The sequence below is a fragment of the Oncorhynchus gorbuscha genome, linkage group LG21, assembly GCF_021184085.1.
Source record: "Oncorhynchus gorbuscha isolate QuinsamMale2020 ecotype Even-year linkage group LG21, OgorEven_v1.0, whole genome shotgun sequence".
NCBI classification, from domain to species: domain Eukaryota; kingdom Metazoa; phylum Chordata; class Actinopteri; order Salmoniformes; family Salmonidae; genus Oncorhynchus; species Oncorhynchus gorbuscha.
In genome coordinates this window covers 60,677,520-60,696,849 of record NC_060193.1, presented here as the reverse complement: position 1 = coordinate 60,696,849, position 19,330 = coordinate 60,677,520, and the positions used below count along the sequence as shown (strand labels likewise).

The 19,330-nt window shown below is 48.4% G+C and overlaps 1 protein-coding gene across 1 annotated transcript; it reads right to left on the bottom strand.

Moving 5' to 3' along the window:
* Positions 1–2,524: 2,524 nt before the first annotated feature.
* On the bottom strand, positions 2,525–19,313 carry LOC124008081 (zinc finger CCCH domain-containing protein 13-like). Its single transcript, XM_046319009.1, is given in 26 exon segments — positions 2,525–3,280; positions 3,484–3,647; positions 6,314–6,514; positions 7,621–7,767; positions 7,931–9,229; positions 9,349–10,053; positions 10,056–10,104; positions 10,107–10,193; positions 10,195–10,647; positions 10,650–10,729; positions 11,235–11,347; positions 11,521–11,837; positions 11,839–12,056; positions 12,428–12,706; positions 13,268–13,665; positions 13,667–13,766; positions 15,411–15,739; positions 16,008–16,184; positions 16,542–16,906; positions 17,041–17,079; positions 17,197–17,324; positions 17,497–17,608; positions 17,751–17,865; positions 18,057–18,166; positions 18,325–18,480; positions 19,156–19,313. Coding segments are annotated over 25 exon segments (6,402 nt in total). The 5' UTR covers positions 18,472–18,480; positions 19,156–19,313; the 3' UTR covers positions 2,525–3,010.
* Positions 19,314–19,330: the final 17 nt, after the last annotated feature.

Genomic DNA, 19,330 nt, shown 5'->3' with positions numbered 1-19,330 from the left:
GGTTCACTGTGGCGTAACTCCTGCTGATTGGCTGAAGCTACTACAGTGGATAATACTATGCCTGTATTATGTCATGGGGTGTCCAGTCCCTGGGTCTTACCTCATGTTCCTGTCCAGTACAGTAGACAGACAGATATATAGATGTCCTTCAGGGTTAATCCAGTTAAATTCAGCCCAGACACATAATATGGATTGGAGGCATACAGCCAACCCTCTTCTATACCAATACTTATGTCAAAGAAGGTGGATGAACGAAGATGTCTTACTCAGGCTGTTTACGTTCTACTTGTTAAGGGGTGGCTCTCCTGTAGACACCATTGCCATAGCAGCTGTGTCTGGTCTACTTAGTTCCTTGACTGTATATAAACCATAAAGTGAGGGAGCGGGATGCCTCGCTTCCTCTTCCGTCTCAGTTTGCCACCTGTAAGGGCAGTACATTAGACTACATTGGCACTGTACCTGGGAGAAGGAAAAAATGATTTCACTTTCTCATCCTCAGAACTGTTATTTCACAATTGAATTCCATGAATTGTCTTATTCTTCATCCTAAACACGACGCCGTCCAATGGCGTCCATGAAGAGAAGTGAGTGACAGTTTCCTGTTGACCTTTTTTAATCAACCAATGTTTGGTATGGTTAGTCACATGGTATTGACAGCTAGGTGGACAGGCGATGGTTACTGAGTAATAAAGGTTTCATGTAAAATATAAAACTTGTCTTTTTCATTCTTCTCTGTACCACAACACATGTATGATGCTTCTAGTTATTTTCTCTTTACATGCGAGGTCAGTTAAACCCTGCAGTAGACCTGATATTCTCATTCTAGCAGTAAACCTACCACCACAATTCATTCAATTACACCTAGGGTTGGGCCATATGGGCAAGATATTTTCTTTATTAATTTTGATTTTTAATAAAAGTTCTAAATGTGCTTTATGAGTAGTGAGTGATCCTAGGGTGTAAACACTGAGTGATTTCAATGAGTCTTTCTGCATTCTGTTTTATACCGTTCACTTCAACCCCCCAAAAGTCCGAATTTTCATCAATTTCTGCATTTGAGAATTTCTACACTGCCACGTAGGGCTACACGATATGGGCAAGCAATCTGGGACTTACTTTTAACCAAATGTTGCAATTTGACTTGCATTTAGAGCAATACACTTAACTGATGGAATCATGGAAATAGAATGTCTATTCTAGTTATATAATAGTGGGCACTTTTAATATAGTGTTTGACATGACAACGAATGAAAATGCCAGGGAGGAGTCATTGTGACAGTGTAGGAACTAAAGTGTTGATGATAGGTGTTTCCTAGGGGGCCCTTTAATCTTTGGCTACATTGTGTTCTCTCTTAGCTAGATGAAATAGCTAACATGTTCTTGCTTTGCGTTTACCTCTAATTTAGAAAATGCTGATGCACAAACATGCTGATTTAGGTCTACACCATCACTGGTATTATCAGGCTGATAAGCTTGCTCCTACTAGGACATGTATTCGCTAGCGATTAGCATTAGCGGCTAACAGGATTTAGGAACCACTTGTTAAAGACAAACTAGCTGTTTGCAGATGCAAAAAAAAGCTAATAGTGTAATTATAGAATGCAACTAGATTCATATTAAGACACAAAGTGACAACTGCATTGTTGTCATCAACATTGTTGCATGTGCTGCATAGACCATGCAGACTAAACGCAAGTGTCTCGTGGTCGAGGAAAAACAAATGCGCTCCTTGGGATAAAGGACCTGGAGCCAGGGCTAGGTCTGTGTGGAAAGCCGCATGGGGAGAGAAGACTCAAGTAGTGAACTATAAAAATGGACGTTACACACTACGTATCTCATTTAACAAACCATACATTCAAATACCGGTATAGAAGGTAAAATAAAAACCCAAACCGGTCCATGCATCAATATCGGTATATCGCAAAAAACGGTATACCGCCCAGCCCTAATTACACCCACCACCAGAATCCATTCAATTAGACCTACAACCACAATTCATGTAATCTTTCAACCTGCAAACAGAATACATTAAGACAATTCAACACTGCTACAGAGAGTCATCATATTTTAAGAGTCAAATCCATCTCCTGATGGGATTATGTTCAGGCCAGCCAGAGTCCTGTCGGTAAGAGTCTAGACTGGAGTGTTGTTATGGCACAGCAGTCTGAGGGTGTTGGCTGAGTTTAACCCAGAGGTCCTAGCAATGTAGACCATTGCCAAAGTTTCGAGTGACCTCAAGAGAAATGTATTCATGTCGGGGTGGAGTAGTACAGTACAGTAAACATTCATACAAGTCACTCAGAGATTTGAGTGCGTTTGGCCAGGGTGCATCCCAAATTACACCCTGTACAGTGCACTATTTTTGACCCGAGCCCTATGGGCCAGGTCAGAAGAAGTGCACTACATAGGGAATAGGGTGCCATCGGGGATGTAAGTCAATGTCTCTTGAACAATACACAAATGACATCAAGCAGCACATGGCACTGAGACTGAACTCCATACAAAGCAAGGATAAGAGCCATTACAAATGAACAACTAACCACTTTAATGCAGTCTTAAAAACCAATGCACAACAAAAGAAACAAAAAACATAAATCAACGCCATTACGAAAGGGAGACTTATCACCCTCCGACAACAAATATCCAATCGCACAAAAACAACAACTGTTATTCGGGAAAATGCACGTCTTTCCTGTAGCATTGTCATTTCTAGTTCAAGGTACAGTACATTGTACAAGGCCTCTATCAATCCCTCCATAGGCTAGTATCTCCAATAGTCTCTATGGTAGAAGCAGTACAGTACTTGCGGATCAGATCAGTCTTCCATAATGACAGCACTGCTGACTGACAAGAGTTTCAGCGTTTTGTTAGATTTTTCCTTGTGATTAAAAAAGCTATAGCAGGGGGGCGGGTTTTAGCATTAGGGGGTGGGGTTTAGAGTAGGGGGCAGGGACTCAGAGCAGGCTTAGTAGTCAGAGCTGATTCAATTTCTGATCACAGGTCAGTTTCATCATGCAGCGTTTGTTTTTACCCATAATCCCCACACGCTCTCAGGAGACACACATCTCGGGGGCTGTGGTGTACTGGGCTTGGCTACCGGTGAAGCTGCCGGTACCAGCCCCGGTGGCCCTTTGTCGGCCTTCTCTGGGCCTGCTGGTGGCCCCAACGGGGGCTGGTTGCTTCTGGCGGCGGCTACAGTCTTCTTGAAGAGACGCATGCTGAGTTGGAAGAGCTCACTGTCCACCACAGGAACACTGGGATACATCTGCTTGGCCAGGCCCTGGAGAGAGAAAGAGTTAGCTTACTATACAGCGATAGGCAGTGTGTGTCAAAATATTGCTCCATCTATTATAATATACTATCTACATATTCCCAGTCCATTCCTCCATATATCCTACAGTAGAGGGCCATCTTAGTCAATTGGTATATGGTCTAGAATAGTCTATGGTTCTGGGTACAAGTCGTTTTTCTTGGAGCACTCACCTTTTCGTTCTTGAGGAGCTGCCGTCTGATGGCCATGTCCCTGCGGGCACAGAGGGCCTTACAGCAGGGGCCCAGGTTCCTCAGCAGACCTGCCCTCTCTATCTTCCTGTTCAGAGCTGCCTTGTTCAGAGCACCCAGGTCGTGCTCAAACAGCTTGTCAGCATCTGGAGGAATGGACAGAGAGCTGGGTTAGACTCACTGCATGTTTCCAGTGATGAATGGAAGCAACATACAAAAGATGCTTCTATTGCCGCTGCTTAGTGCTTTATGATATGCTAGCACCACACTGACTGCTTAGTGCTTTATGATATGCTAGCACCACACTGACTGCTTAGTGCTTTATGATATGCTAGCACCACACTGACTGCTTAGTGCTGTATGATATGCTAGCACCACACTGACTGCTTAGTGCTGTATGATATGCTAGCACCACACTGACTGCTTAGTGCTGTATGATATGCTAGCACCACACTGACTGCTTAGTGCTTTATGATATGCTAGCACCACACTGACTGCTTAGTGCTGTATGATATGCTAGCACCACACTGACTGCTTAGTGCTTTATGATATGCTAGCACCACACTGACTGCTTAGTGCTGTATGATATGCTAGCACCACACTGACTGCTTAGTGCTGTATGATATGCTAGCACCACACTGACTGCTTAGTGCTTTATGATATGCTAGCACCACACTGACTGCTTAGTGCTGTATGATATGCTAGCACCACACTGACTGCTTAGTGCTGTATGATATGCTAGCACCACACTGACTGCTTAGTGCTGTATGATATGCTAGCACCACACTGACTGCTTGGGAGGCTTTATCATATGCTAGCACCACACTGACTGCTTGGGAGGCTTTATCATATGTTAGCACCACACTGACTGCTTGGGGGGCTTTATCATATGCTAGCACCACACTGACTGCTTGGGGGGCTTTATCATATGCTAGCACCACACTGACTGCTTGAGGGGCTTTATCATATGCTAGCACCACACTGACTGCTTGGGGGGCTTTATCATATGCTAGCACCACACTGACTGCTTGGGGGGCTTTATCATATGTTAGCACCACACTGACTGCTTGGGGGGCTTTATCATATGCTAGCACCACACTGACTGCTTGGGGGGCTTTATCATATGCTAGCACCACACTGACTGCTTGGGGGCTTTATCATATGCTAGCACCACACTGACTGCTTGGGGGGCTTTATCATATGCTATCACCACACTGACTGCTTGGGGGCTTTATCATATGCTAGCACCACACTGACTGCTTGGGGGGCTTTATCATATGCTAGCACCACACTGACTGCTTGAGGGGCTTTATCATATGCTAGCACCACACTGACTGCTTGGGGGGCTTTATCATATGCTAGCACCACACTGACTGCTTGGGGGGCTTTATCATATGTTAGCACCACACTGACTGCTTGGGGGGCTTTATCATATGCTAGCACCACACTGACTGCTTGGGGGCTTTATCATATGCTAGCACCACACTGACTGCTTGGGGGCTTTATCATATGCTAGCACCACACTGACTGCTTGGGGGCTTTATCATATGCTATCACCACACTGACTGCTTGGGGGCTTTATCATATGCTAGCACCACACTGACTGCTTGGGGGCTTTATCATATGCTAGCACCACACTGACTGCTTGGGGGCTTTATCATATGCTAGCACCACACTGACTGCTTGGGAGGCTTTATCATATGCTAGCACCACACTGACTGCTTGGGGGGCTTTATCATATGCTAGCACCACACTGACTGCTTGGGGGGCTTTATCATATGCTAGCACCACACTGACTGCTTGGGGGCTTTATCATATGCTATCACCACACTGACTGCTTGGGGGCTTTATCATATGCTAGCACCACACTGACTGCTTGGGGGCTTTATCATATGCTAGCACCACACTGACTGCTTGGGGGCTTTATCATATGCTAGCACCACACTGACTGCTTGGGGGGCTTTATCATATGCTAGCACCACACTGACTGCTTGGGGGGCTTTATCATATGCTATCACCACACTGACTGCTTGGGGGGCTTTATCATATGCTAGCACCACACTGACTGCTTGGGGGGCTTTATCATATGCTAGCACCACACTGACTGCTTGGGGGGCTTTATCATATGCTAGCACCACACTGACTGCTTGGGGGGCTTTATCATATGCTATCACCACACTGACTGCTTGGGGGGCTTTATCATATGCTATCACCACACTGACTGCTTGGGGGGCTTTATCATATGCTAGCACCACACACGCTCACACAACTGAGCCACGTTCTTAGTATGCATACTTCCATTAACAGTCTTGTAAAGTAGACAGAGATGGTATGGATATTGGATATTATTATTATATTATTATTATTATTATTATATTAGTATGGATAATGTTTGTCATATTATACATGGTTCTAAAATCCAGTAGGAGAAAGATGGAGTAGAGTATGTAACAGTACTAATATAATCCAGTAGGAGAAAGACGGAGTAGAGTATGTAATAGTACTAATATAATCCAGTAGGAGTACAGTATGTAACAGTACTAATATAATCCAGTAGGAGTACAGTATGTAACAGTACTAATATAATCCAGTAGGAGTAGAGAATGTAATAGTACTAATATAATCCAGTAGCAGTACAGTATGTAATAGTACTAATATAATCCAGTAGGAGAAAGATGGAGTAGAGTATGTAATAGTACTAATATAATCCAGTAGGAGAAAGACGGAGTAGAGTATGTAATAGTACTAATATAATCCAGTAGGAGAAAGATAGAGTACAGTATGTAATAGTACTAATATCTCCTCCAATCACCTTTAGGGTCGTCCAGCTCCTTTTTGCAGACCTCCCTGACTCTCTCCAGGAGCTCGGGCCCAGCCAGCCGCTTGGAGACGCCCGCCCTGAGGAGCACTGCCCCTGGGGTGAACCGAAGCAGAGCTGCCCCTGCCGCCCGAGGCTCCTGCTTCTGCTTGGGCATCAGGCTGGACCAGTCCACATCAATCACATCCAGGGGACCTGTAGGAACACAGCACATATGAAGGACTTAGACCACAATAACCAAACAATTTAGTTCACAATAATAAAAAACAACAGTTTGTCTTTTACCAGTGTCCAACTGCAGACTAGACAGGGTTGCCAGGTGTGTGATATAGGGCTAGTTTTGAGCTGGTTTGGGGGAGCCATTGGACCAGAACTTCTCACGACCTGGCAACCCCACTGGCAAACAATAAGGACTGTGTATTCCTGTTCTCAATCAGAAGGACTGTGTAGCCCTGTTCTCAGCCAGAAGGACTGTGTAGCCCTGTTCTCAGCCAGAAGGACTGTGTATTCCTGTTCTCAGCCAGAAGGACTGTGTAGCCCTGTTCTCAGTCAGGATTGTGTATTCCTGTTCTCAGCCAGAAGGACTGTGTAGCCCTGTTCTCAGCCAGGACTGTGTAGCCCTGTTCTCAGTCAGGACTGTGTAGCCCTGTTCTCAGTCAGGACTGTGTAGCCCTGTTCTCAGTCAGGACTGTGTAGCCCTGTTCTCAGTCAGGACTGTGTATTCCTGTTCTCAGCCAGAAGGACTGTGTAGCCCTGTTCTCAGTCAGGACTGTGTAGCCCTGTTCTCAGCCAGAAGGACTGTGTATCCCTGTTCTCAGCCAGAAGGACTGTGTATTCCTGTTCTCAGCCAGAAGGACTGTGTAGCCCTGTTCTCAGCCAGAAGGACTGTGTAGCCCTGTTCTCAGCCAGAAGGACTGTGTATTCCTGTTCTCAGCCAGAAGGACTGTTTCTCAGCCAGAAGGACTGTGTAGCCCTGTTCTCAGCCAGAAGGAAGGACTGTGTAGCCCTGTTCTCAGCCAGAAGACTGTGTATTCCTGTTCTCAGCCAGAAGGACTGTGTATTCCTGTTCTCAGCCAGAAGGACTGTGTGTTCTCAGCCAAAGGACTGTCCTGTTCTCAGCCAGAAGGACTGTGTATTCCTGTTCTCAGCCAGAAGGACTGTGTATTCCTGTTCTCAGCCAGAAGGACTGTGTATTCCTGTTCTCAGCCAGAAGGACTGTGTATTCCTGTTCTCAGCCAGAAGGACTGTGTATTCCTGTTCTCAGCCAGAAGGACTGTGTAGCCCTGTTCTCAATATTGTACCTGGCGTCTTCTCTTCTTCCTGCCCATCCTCTCTCTTCTGGGCGCTGTCCGCCAAGATCTCATCTAACTCGTCATCACTGATTGGCTCGTACTCCTCCCCGCCAGACACCACCGACACAGCGTCATCCGCCTTCGCGTCATCTTCGTCTGAGGAAACACAAATAAACTCACTCAATAACCTGCTACCATATCAACACAAACATAGACAAACAGATCTGGGACAAGGCTGTTGTTGCCAGCTCCCATGGTCACTGTCACGCCAACAGTTCTGGGATCAGGCTAGTTGTTTGTGATTGTAGATGATCCTTACCGTCAACGCTGTCCTGTTTCTCTGCTTCCTGTATCTGTCCTCCCACAGGGTGATGGCTGTTGCCTGCTTTGTCCTGGTCCATGCCGCCGTGTCCCAAGGCTTCGTGGGGGAGCAAGAGAGAGAACTCAGCCCTGTCCGGCCCCCTGATATCTGGTCTCATGTGATCTGGCCTTATGTCCGGTCTTATATCTGGCCCCCCTCTCATGTCTCCCCTAATATCAGGTCTCATGTCCCCTCGAATGTCTCCCCTAATATCAGGTCTCATGTCTCCCCTAATATCAGGTCTCATGTCCCCTCGAATGTCTCCCCTAATATCAGGTCTCATGTCCCCTCGAATGTCTCCCCTAATATCAGGTCTCATGTCTCCCCTAATATCAAGTCTCATGTCCCCTCGAATGTCTCCCCTCATATCGGGTCTCATATCCCCTCGAATATCTCCCCTAATATCAGGTCTCATGTCTCCCCTCATATCAGGTCTCATGTCCCCTCGAATGTCTCCCCTCATATCAGGTCTCATGTCTCCCCTCATATCAGGTCTCATGTCCCCTCGAATGTCTCCCCTCATATCAGGTCTCATGTCTCCCCTCATATCAGGTCTCATATCTCCTCGAATGTCTCCTCTCATATCCCCTCGAATGTCTCCCCTCATATCAGGTCTCATATCTCCTCGCATGTCCCCTCTTAAATCTGGTCTGTCTCCCCTCATATCTGGTCTGTCTCCCCTCATATCTGGTCTGTCCCCCCTCATATCTGGTCTGTCCCCCCTCATATCTGGTCTGTCTCCCCTCATGTCCATCCTGTTCTTGGGGTCCCCATGTGGCGGCAGGTCCATCAGCAGCATCCTCTCCCGCTCCCGGTCGTTGCCATGGTCGCCACCGCGGCCAATGCCCCTGTTGCCTCCACGCTCCCTTTCCCGCTCTCGTTCGTGCTGCTGCAGGAGACCCTCGGGCAGAAGCCGCTCTCTCTCACCCCGCATGTCACGGAGATCACGCTCTCTCATTTGCTCTCTGTTGCCTCCACGCATGAGGAGGGGTTCACGGCCCCTCCCGCCCCACTCCCGTGGCCCCTCGGGCTCCCAGTCTCTCTGCTGCCCCTGCTGCTGGAGAGGAGGTAGTGGCCCCGGAGGCCCCTGTTGCTGTCGGAGGTCCTTGCGCTCACGCTCCCTCTCAAACTGTTCCCGCTCCCTCTCTCTCTCCCTCTCACGCTCTCGGCCGTCGTAGGACCCGGCCCGCGACTGCACCTGCCGCTCTGACTCAGGAGAGCTACGTCTGGAGCTGTGGCTGCGAGAGTCCTGCCGGTCTGGGAAGGAAAACCAACAGAAATGGAATATAAGAGATAATAATATCAATCAAATCAAACTAGTAAAGGAGCTCACTGTTTTCTCAACAAAACCTGTTAGTAGTATGTGTCTGGCGTACCTGAGGAGGTGCTGCGACTGGGCTCTCCTCTCCTCAGCTGGTCGATGCGTGACTTCCGCTCCTCTCCCCTCACCACTGGAGGCTCTGTGAGCACAGGTCCCCTCTCTCTCTCACCACGCTCCCTCTCTCTTTCCCTGTCTCGCTCCCTTTCTCGTTCCCTTTCTCGCTCCCTTTCTCGTTCCCGGTCTCGGGAGTTGGCCCCCTGGAGCTGGTGTCCTCTCCTGGGTCGGCCTGGTCCTTGGCCCTGCTGAGGGTCCTCTCTGTGGGCTGACTCGTTGGAGGGAGAACGGAGACGTCTGGATGAGGCCCTGCTCTGGTTGCTTCCCATACTGCTGCTCCTCTTCTGCTCCGGAGGAGGCTTCCTCAGCAGGGGCTGGGACATGAGGGGCTGGGGAGGCAGGGTCTGGAGTAACATGGGAGGGTCCTGGGACAGCAGAGGGGCGATGGGCAGGGGAACAGGCCTCTCCAACCTCTCCTTGCCCCCCCTCGGACCTCCTCTCCTGGGAAGAGCTTCAGTCGGAGTCCTCTCAGTGGGGACTGTGGGGGGTGCCTTAACGGGCGCCGATCCACCACCGCGCTCCAGCACATCCTCGTCAGACCAGTCGCTGAAGTTGGCGTCCATTTTGACGGGCTGTGGCAAGGGCTCTGCAACTGAATGTGGCATGGCCCTCTGGGATAGCAGAGCCTCCTTTGGCGCGGGCGGGGCGTCCGGGGACCCCTCTTGTTCCTCTTGCCGGGGGAAGATGGGAGGAGCCTGGATCCTCCTCAGACGCGTCCGACTCAGCGCCACGGGATCGTTTCCTCTTCTTGTCCAGCGCCTTCTTCTTAGGCGCTTTGCGGGGGAAAGGAGAGGGGGCGGGGGGCGTCCAAGAGGGCCATGGAGGAGGGGGGCTCTGGGTTGGTGAACCTCTCTGGAGCTCCTGAAACACCTCCTGCCACAGCCTCCTCCTTCCTCCCCTTCTTCAGGCCTTTCTTCTGGGACTTAGTCTTCTTCTTGCCCTCCTCATGACCTGACAGGACCGGAGCATCTCTGTCCTCAGTGACCAGGGCCACGGGAGGCGGGGGAGGGGTGGGCTCCCGACCGTCCCTCTCTTTACCCCTCCTAGAGTCCGAGCCGGAGGCCGAGACAGGGGTACTGCTATCTGAGGGGTGCTCCCCCCGTCTCTCCCCTCCTCTGCCTGCTCCTCCTCTGTCTCCGCGGGCGTCGGCCTCCTCGTTCCGGCGGCTCCTCCCCTCCCTCTTGTCCCCGCCTCCACGGCGCTCCTCGTCCTTCCACCGGCTGGGCTTGGCGTCCTCCGCTACAGAGGTGCTGGGGGGGAACGCAGGAGGGGGTCCTGGGGCGGGAGTACCACCTGACTCAACAGCCGGTGTTTCTCAACACCTGAACACACACCAAGAAGCCGAGGGATTCTGTTAGCACCAAGGTTTATCAACATCATGGAAATGTCAACAAAGGTCAAAGAAACAAAACACCTTGTTATCTTAAAGGGCGCCTTGGCTCGGTCTCAAAGATCTCTGATCGCCTTCTAATAACAATCAAACACCAGCTGTTACTTCTATGTCAGCACGTTGAGTTCCAGTCTGTCTGTATGAAATGTGCTCAAACATTAAAAGGTATTATCACCATTACTGAGTGTGCCCTGGGCTCACGTGGAGGGATATTGAAGTGATCAGGCCAAGGCACCCTTTGGGGAGGTGTTAATCCATACGGGACTAGTTTCCTCCAGACAGAACCAGTGCTGTTTGTTTTTCCCATTAAAGAGTGTCCCTACTGTCAAGCACTGGTGGAGGAGGACACACTGGTACTGTGACGGGGAGGATGGTGATTGGGCCAGAGCCAGAGGTGGGGCGGACCTTGGGCTGACCTCCACCAATCAAACGCTCACTTTTCTCCTCAGGGCTGTTGTATTCCTCGCCGTCTCCTGGGGTGGCGTCCCTTGCTCGCTTGGGAGAGGGGCGAGTCGGGCTGGGTGTGGTCTCTACCCTGTGCCTCTTCCGGCTGCAGATGACACACACAGAGAAGAGGGGTTAGAGGTCAGCTGGGTTGTGTTAAGTTGGAAAGAAACAGACGGAAACGAACCACAACTAAGGTAAAACAATGGAGTTACCAGGGTTGAGTCTGGAATTGAAATGGAACTGGCCCCAACCCTGGTGGTTACTACTGATACTTGCCTGGTCTTGCGGTCTTCATGCGAGTCTCGGACAGAGCGGTCATCCCTTGGTTCATCCCTAGTCCGTTCCCGTCGCTCATCCCTTCCTTTCTCACGCTCCTCCCATTCCCGCTGCCTCTCCCTCTCTCTTTGCTCTCGCTCCCTCTCCCGCTCTCGTTCCCTCTCCCGCTCTCTCTCCTTCCTCTCCCTATCTCGCTCCTCCCTCTCCCGCTCCCTCTCTTCCCTCTCCCGTTCCCTCTCTCGCTCCTTTTCCCTCTCTTTCTCCTTTTCCCTCTCCCTTTCCTTTTCCCTCTCTCGCTCTCGTTCTCTCTCCCTCTCCCCGAACCCTCTCCCGCTCTGCCTCCCTCTCCTTCTCCTTCTCTCTTTCTCTCTCCTTCTCTCTTTCCCGTTCCCTCTCTCGCTCCCTCTCTCGGGCCCTGTCCTCTCGCCTGTCCCCTCCCTTTTCCTCTCCTCTGCGTTCATCCCTCCCTCTGGTCTCCTCCCTGTCTGGCTCTTCTCCTCTGGCTGGGTGCCGACCAGGAGAGGAAGCTCTTTGGTCTGTTAGAAACAGAGGAAACAGCCAGTCAGTCACAACATCCAACACCAAGGGTTCATTCTGAATGAATGTTTCAAAAAGTATTAGAGGAGAGGGCCTGAGGGACCTGGATCTTCTTCTCCCGTACGAGGGAGAGACAGGATGCTTTACGAAAGCTTTCTGTTACGTATAACTGTGTTTCTTGTTGTCCTTGCCTCTTGTAGCATCAGCTGTGTACTTTGTCAGTTGCCCTGTCTAGCTGTGTCCTTTCTGTCTCGTTTCTATTTGAAATCACTCACTACAGAACATTGAGATTGTTTTTCAATGAAAAGCGTTTTACAAATGTTATTTTATTGAACTAGTATTATAGATGAAATGTATTTGTTCTCCTCACCTCTCTCCCTGTTCTCTCTGCGGTCACCACGGTCGGTGTGACCACCTCTACGGTCGTAGGATGAGTCTCTCCCAGTCGCCTGCTCCCCTCCTCTCCTGTCTCCGTCATAACGGTCACGCTCCGCTCCTCCTCTCTCTGCGCCTCCTCTCTCCGCCCCACGGTCGGTGCTCCTCTCCGCACTCTTCTCACGGAAGCCTCCGCCGCTACGTGACTCCCAGCCGTCATGACCACCACTCTCCAGTTGGGAGCCTCGGGCATTCCGGGTGGAGCCTGAGGAAACTGAGGCAGGAAGGACAGAGTTAAGAGTATGATGAAACAGACACAGAGGGGATTGGATTATCTGGCCTGGGATGCCCCGGTGGGAGGAGTTCGCACCAGGTGAACAGTGACTGTATTCGTTTTGGAACCGGGCGGCCTCCCAGGCACGAGCCAGGTGCCCCCCTCTGGGCTGACGGCGAAACAGGTTCAAAACAAAAGTGACGTAGGTTATGAACGTGGAGTAATGAGTAGGAATCAGAGGCTTTTCTCACGTGCAAAAGTGATTGCTTTTAAACGCTTTATCTGCCTTCCCAATGAAAACTCATTTGATCAAAAAGAGATGTTTCTGGATGATGCTCCATGCTGCTCTGTTGACAACATGGCCGAGCGGCACAGGTTACTGTTCCATTTGAGAAGGGAGCTCCTCCCTCAGCCATAGACTGGTGCACCGCAGTTCATCTTCATCAAATTCCCTCACTTCCACAAACACAACAGCAACAAACACATTAACAACTGTTACTCCAACTGGCCATTAGTAGATTTTGCTGGTCATAAGATGTGTGATGTCATGCGTGACCTCACCTTTGTCAGATGCGTCAGCCTCGCGGCCCCTACCCCTGCCAGGTCTCTCAGCTCTACTCTCTGTCCTCGTCTCCCCCCTCCCTTCAGTCCTCCCTCCTTCCTCTCGCCCGTGGCCCCTCCCATAGCCCCTCCCCTCCTCCGGGACAGCCTCCTCCTTCCTGTCCGTCTTCTCCCTCTCTCCTCTCTCCCGCTCCCTCTCTTTCTCCTTTTCTCGCTCCCGCTCCCGTTCTCGGTCCCTGTACTCCAGAGGGTCTCGTCCGGAGCGTGTTGACGTGGTCTCTGTGGTTCTGGATTCCCGGGTCGAGTCCTTGGTGTCCCGGTCTCTATCCCTGGTGGTACTGGTGGAGTCTCCTCGTCGGTCGCTGCGCCCTTCACCCCGGCGCTCTCGCCCCTCTTTGTTCCCGGTCCTCACGGGCGGCATCACGAGAAGAGCTCGTCTCTGCCACCTCGTAGTCCCTGTCGTCACGGGTACCGTCTTTCTCTCGCTTCCCGCGGCTCTCTGCATGGATGAGACAGAAACACAGGTCTGTGTTATTACAGCGTCCAGTCAAACGACACAATGTAGAGACTGTTTTCATATAGACAAACAGCAACCCAATAGTTTATTTAAAGGTGGTGACCACATATAGAAAACCAGTAGTTTATTTAAAGGGAGGTGACCACATATAGAAAACCAGTAGTTTATTTAAAGGAGATGACCACATATAGAAAACCAGTAGTTTATTTAAAGGTGGTGACCACATATAGAAAACCAGTAGTTTATTTAAAGGGAGGTGACCACATATAGAAAACCAGTAGTTTATTTAAAGGAGGTGACCACATATAGAAAACCAGTAGTTTATTTAAAGGTGGTGACCACATATAGAAAACCAGTAGTTTATTTAAAGGGAGGTGACCACATAGAAAACCAGTAGTTTATTTAAAGGTGGTGACCACATATAGAAAACCAGTAGTTTATTTAAAGGTGGTGACCACATATAGAAAACCAGTAGTTTATTTAAAGGGAGGTGACCACATAGAAAACCAGTAGTTTATTTAAAGGTGGTGACCACATATAGAAAACCAGTAGTTTATTTAAAGGGAGGTGACCACATATAGAAAACCAGTAGTTTATTTAAAGGTGGTGACCACATAGAAAACCAGTAGTTTATTTAAAGGTGGTGACTACATATAGAAAACCAGTAGTTTATTTAAAGGTGGTGACCACATATAGAAAACCAGTAGTTTATTTAAAGGGAGGTGACCACATAGAAAACCAGTAGTTTATTTAAAGGTGGTGACCACATATAGAAAACCAGTAGTTTATTTAAAGGGAGCTGACCACATATAGAAAACCAGTAGTTGATTTAAAGGTGGTGACCACATATAGAAAACCAGTAGTTTATTTAAAGGGAGGTGACCACATATAGAAAACCAGTAGTTGATTTAAAGGTGGTGACCACATATAGAAAACCAGTAGTTTATTTAAAGGGAGGTGACCACATAGAAAACCAGTAGTTTATTTAAAGGTGGTGACCACATATAGAAAACCAGTAGTTTATTTAAAGGGAGCTGACCACATATAGAAAACCAGTAGTTTATTTAAAGGGAGCTGACCACATATAGAAAACCAGTAGTTGATTTAAAGGTGGTGACCACATATAGAAAACCAGTAGTTTATTTAAAGGGAGGTGACCACATATAGAAAACCAGTAGTTGATTTAAAGGTGGTGAAAACCAGTAGTTTATTTAAAGGGAGGTGACCACATAGAAAACCAGTAGTTTATTTAAAGGTGGTGACCACATATAGAAAACCAGTAGTTTATTTAAAGGGAGCTGACCACATATAGAAAACCAGTAGTTGATTTAAAGGTGGTGACCACATATAGAAAACCAGTAGTTTATTTAAAGGGAGGTGACCACATATAGAAAACCAGTAGTTGATTTAAAGGTGGTGACCACATATAGAAAACCAGTAGTTTATTTAAAGGGAGGTGACCACATATAGAAAACCAGTAGTTTATTTAAAGAGAGGTGACCACATATAGAAAACCAGTAGTTTATTTAAAGGTGGTGACCACATATAGAAAACCAGTAGTTTATTTAAAGAGAGGTGACCACATATAGAAAATGGTCTGTGTTTTATGTTAATGAGTTGCTGTACCGTCTCGACGCTCGTGTCGGTGCTCCTGGGCAGGTGGGCTCCTCCCCCTCTCGCTGCGTCCTCTCTCACGCCCCCGAGAGTGGTTTCGTCCTCCGGGGCTAGTCCTCCTCTGAGGAGAGGAGGTGTCCCGGGAGGCTGCAGGGGAGCGGGAGGAACACCTCTGGCCAGGAGGTGAGGAGGCGGCTGGGGGCTCGCGGTTGTAGGAGGGGGATGCCGAGCGGCGCCGGCGAGGGGATGGAGAGTGTCTCTGGGCTGAGGAGCCAGAGTGGGAGGAGGGGGAGTGATGGCGGGGCGGGGTGGGGGTGCGCTTGTGGCGGGGAGGGGGAGACCTGGAAGACCAGGAGAGGACGAGGGGTTATGGTTATTCAGGGAAAGTGACCATCTTGCTAGTCTGTCTACCATCTACACCAACTCATGAGAATCCTGCTAATAACATGACTGAAAATGCTAGTGTTAGGATAGATGGCATCTTTAGACCATCGTCTCAGGTTCAGGTGCTGCTGCATATTTCTGCAAGCCGATGTTTATCCTGTCATCTTACTGCTTCCGGCATGACAATGATGTTGTTATCTTCTTAGTGTCTAACAGGCTACTGACCTGTGAGGTGGGGAGGCAGGCGCAAGGGTCTTCTGGGAGGCTACTTTTGGGGAGTTGGACTTGTTCTTCCTGGCTGACGGGGACGCCTCTCGGTCTCTGGAAGGAGAGGACACGCTGCCGGAACGTTCCTCAGACATCACTGACCGCTTGGCCTTGTGGGAGCTGTCTGAACGGTCTCTGCAAGCGCCAAAAGAAACTAAAAGTTAGTCCCTTTCATAGTGTATTCAACAACAGTGCTAACAGACTTGTTTAAATGTATGTTATTTTCAGTGGGTCTTGTTATGCCTATTCAACGAGGCTGCTAGATCCCTCTACAGCTTGGAGTGGAGCTGGACAAAGCATGGCTGTTGTTTTCAGTGGGTCTTGTTATGCCTATTCAACGAGGCTGCTAGATCCCTCTACAGCTTGGAGAGGAGCTGGACAAAGCATGGCTGTTGTTTTCAGTGGGTCTTGTTATGCCTATTCAACAAGGCTACTAGATCCCTCTACAGCTTGGAGTGGAGCTGGACAAAGCATGGCAGTGAACCTCTTTACCTGCGTTTCTCCTTCTTCTCCTTGTGTTTCTCCACATCTCTTCCTCTCTCCTTTCCCTCCTTGGGCGGCTTCTCCTCACACTTCTCCTTGTTCTTGTGTTTCCCCTTGTGTTTCTTCCCCCCGGCTGCCACGACAGGGTTCACCAGAGGAAGCACCGGAGGAGGGGGGCTGGGGGTGCGGGGACCTTTCTTCTTCCCGTGGCCCCCCTTGGAAGATCTGGCCGTGGCGGATGCAGAGGACGACACAGAGGTCTTCTTCTCCTTCTTCCTAGAACCGGAAGCTTTAGGTCCTTTAGTGTGTTTGGGAGATCCACTGGACTTCCTGGAGGAGGGGGAACCTTTCGAGCTGGAACGCTCCGGGGATGTCTGGAATTACAACGTGGAATAAAGGCAGAATTGGTTAGAATGGACACTGAAAGGAGAGAAGTCTAAACCAGATATGAGTGTTGATATGGATGGCTCCTGAATGACAATAAGGTTAGGTAGGTATCTCTTCTTACCTTGGATATGATAGTGGTCCTAGTTTTGGTGGTCGGCTCCTAGTGAGAGATTGTAAGTGTATAAGGTTATAAAACAGATCAACCTCAGTCTTAAATCATGCAGGGCTCTATGAACTATAGTAGATATAGCTACAGTCAATACATGCATACCGGTACCTCTTTCTTGATAACAATCTCCTCTCTTTTCTCCATATTCTCCTGCTCCAACTTCATGAGCTCACGCTGAATCTTCTGTCTCTTCATCTCGAGGGATAATTCGTAGTCGTAGTCGCCGTTATCCGAGTCTAAAAGACAAATACATCAGCACATGACTTAAGGTTAGAATATGCAATACAAACAACTTTTCCCAATAGAGTGAAAAACAGTTCGACATCCATTAGTTCTCCTCTCATATGTTAATAAGGGCACGTGCTTTCTTTCTTTTCGTTGTGCCTATTGAACACTTTCAAACCTCACCTTCGCGGTTGGCTTCCCACTCGGTGGTCTCTTCTTCGCTGGCAGGGCTTCTCTCTTTAGTGATTTTTATATCTTCCTTCTCCCTGTGGCGGCCTCGGGACGAGTCTCGCTGCTGCAGAACACAGACAGGTTTACATGGAAGACTCCCATACAAGTTGGTCTAATATCTAACTAGTAAAATGGTTGTTCACTATGTCCTAAAGAACAAAAGAAAACCGGACATGAAAGCGAGGTGTGTGTGGAGAGTAACTCACTCTGGCTGTGGGGGACGTAGGCTCCTCTGGGTCTCTCTTTGTAGCATCTGATTCAACATCCTGCCTCTTATTCTTCATCCTCTCTCGCAGATCGCCAGTTGGTCTCTCCGCTGACCTGTTTACACACAAACATATGGTAATCTCAGGCATTGGTTCAGCATAAGACAACTGGCTTATCAAATACAATAAGAAACAGCCCTGGGAGAATATTTGGACCGTCTGACTGTGTTGCCCACTTGCATAAAATATCTATTTTTCAGTTGCCTGCATACATGGGTCACAGGCAATTCTCCAAGGCCATCTAACCTGCTAAAAGATCCACTAAATCCTTTGCCTCGTGGCTGAGTTCCATGTGTGTAGCGACAAGTATTGCCGTAACTGCAATTCCCAGTCTTCAACCAATTTCTACAATTAGTCTGAAAGGAAGAAAGCAAGAAAGTGTCATTTCATGAAGCAGAAATAGGGTTTTGCTCTCTGATGAATCCAAAATTCAAAGATGTTCTTTCTCTACCTTCTCTGGACATGCATGTGTTGTATCTGTCAGTGGGTTAGATGCAGGTGTAGAGGTACACACCTCGACAGCATTACTACCAGTGCTGGGGCCAAGTCTTTCAAACACGCTGGGCCGGCGAGACGGGGTGGTGGTGGTGGTCTGGCTACTGCTGTTGTCAGATATGGTTTTAGAATTCTCCACTGTTACCCTCCGCCTTATCTTGGACATTCTGCAGGGCTGCAATGGTAGAATAATATATTATACACCTGCATTGGTACATACAGAAATCTGAATATGCACTTTACTGTAAACAACAAAACATTTCAACGTTGGTCAAACAACAAAAATCAGTAGACTGGTTGACATTTCCATTTTAAACTAATGTAGCAAATTTATGCAAGGAAACATTGGGGATTTTGTGAATCTTTTTACACACTGGACACACACTGATCTGGGGTGTAATTATTCTTCCAAACTGTTGCAAAACGTTCCATTTTGCAACTAAAAATAGTTTTTAATTGTACAAATTCAGTTAGCTCCCTCCCCGTTTCGTTTGCTTCCGTTTAAGAAGTTTTGCAACAGAATCGGCTTGAATGAATACACCCCAACATCAACGTTAACGCTACCAATCAAGCACCGATGATGAGTTAACATTAGCATATTGATACTGACTAGTTACTAACACGTTAGTTAACTAATCATTTATGCATATTTTTTGCCAGAGATCGTATCTGAAAATGCAGTTTGGTAGCTAGCTAGTTAACTAGCGAATGAAACGGGAACTTTGGATATTTATGATAACGTATTAGCATAAGCTAGCTATGCTCTCTGGGCCCGAGGCCTGTATAAGCCATCCCCATATTCTAAGATCCTGGAAAGCTAATGCACATTGCATTAAAAGAGTTGCCTCACCCAAAATATTAATTCGGTGTCGCATCTATTTTCGTAGGCAATGGGATTCGCTACCTCTTGAAATCACAAGTTGTATTCTTGTATTTCAATGGCAGGGGCTCCCCTATCCGCCTTCATGTTGGCAAAGGGTGCGTGTGTAATGATTGGGTGTGTTTTCGACCGTAGAGATCTAAAA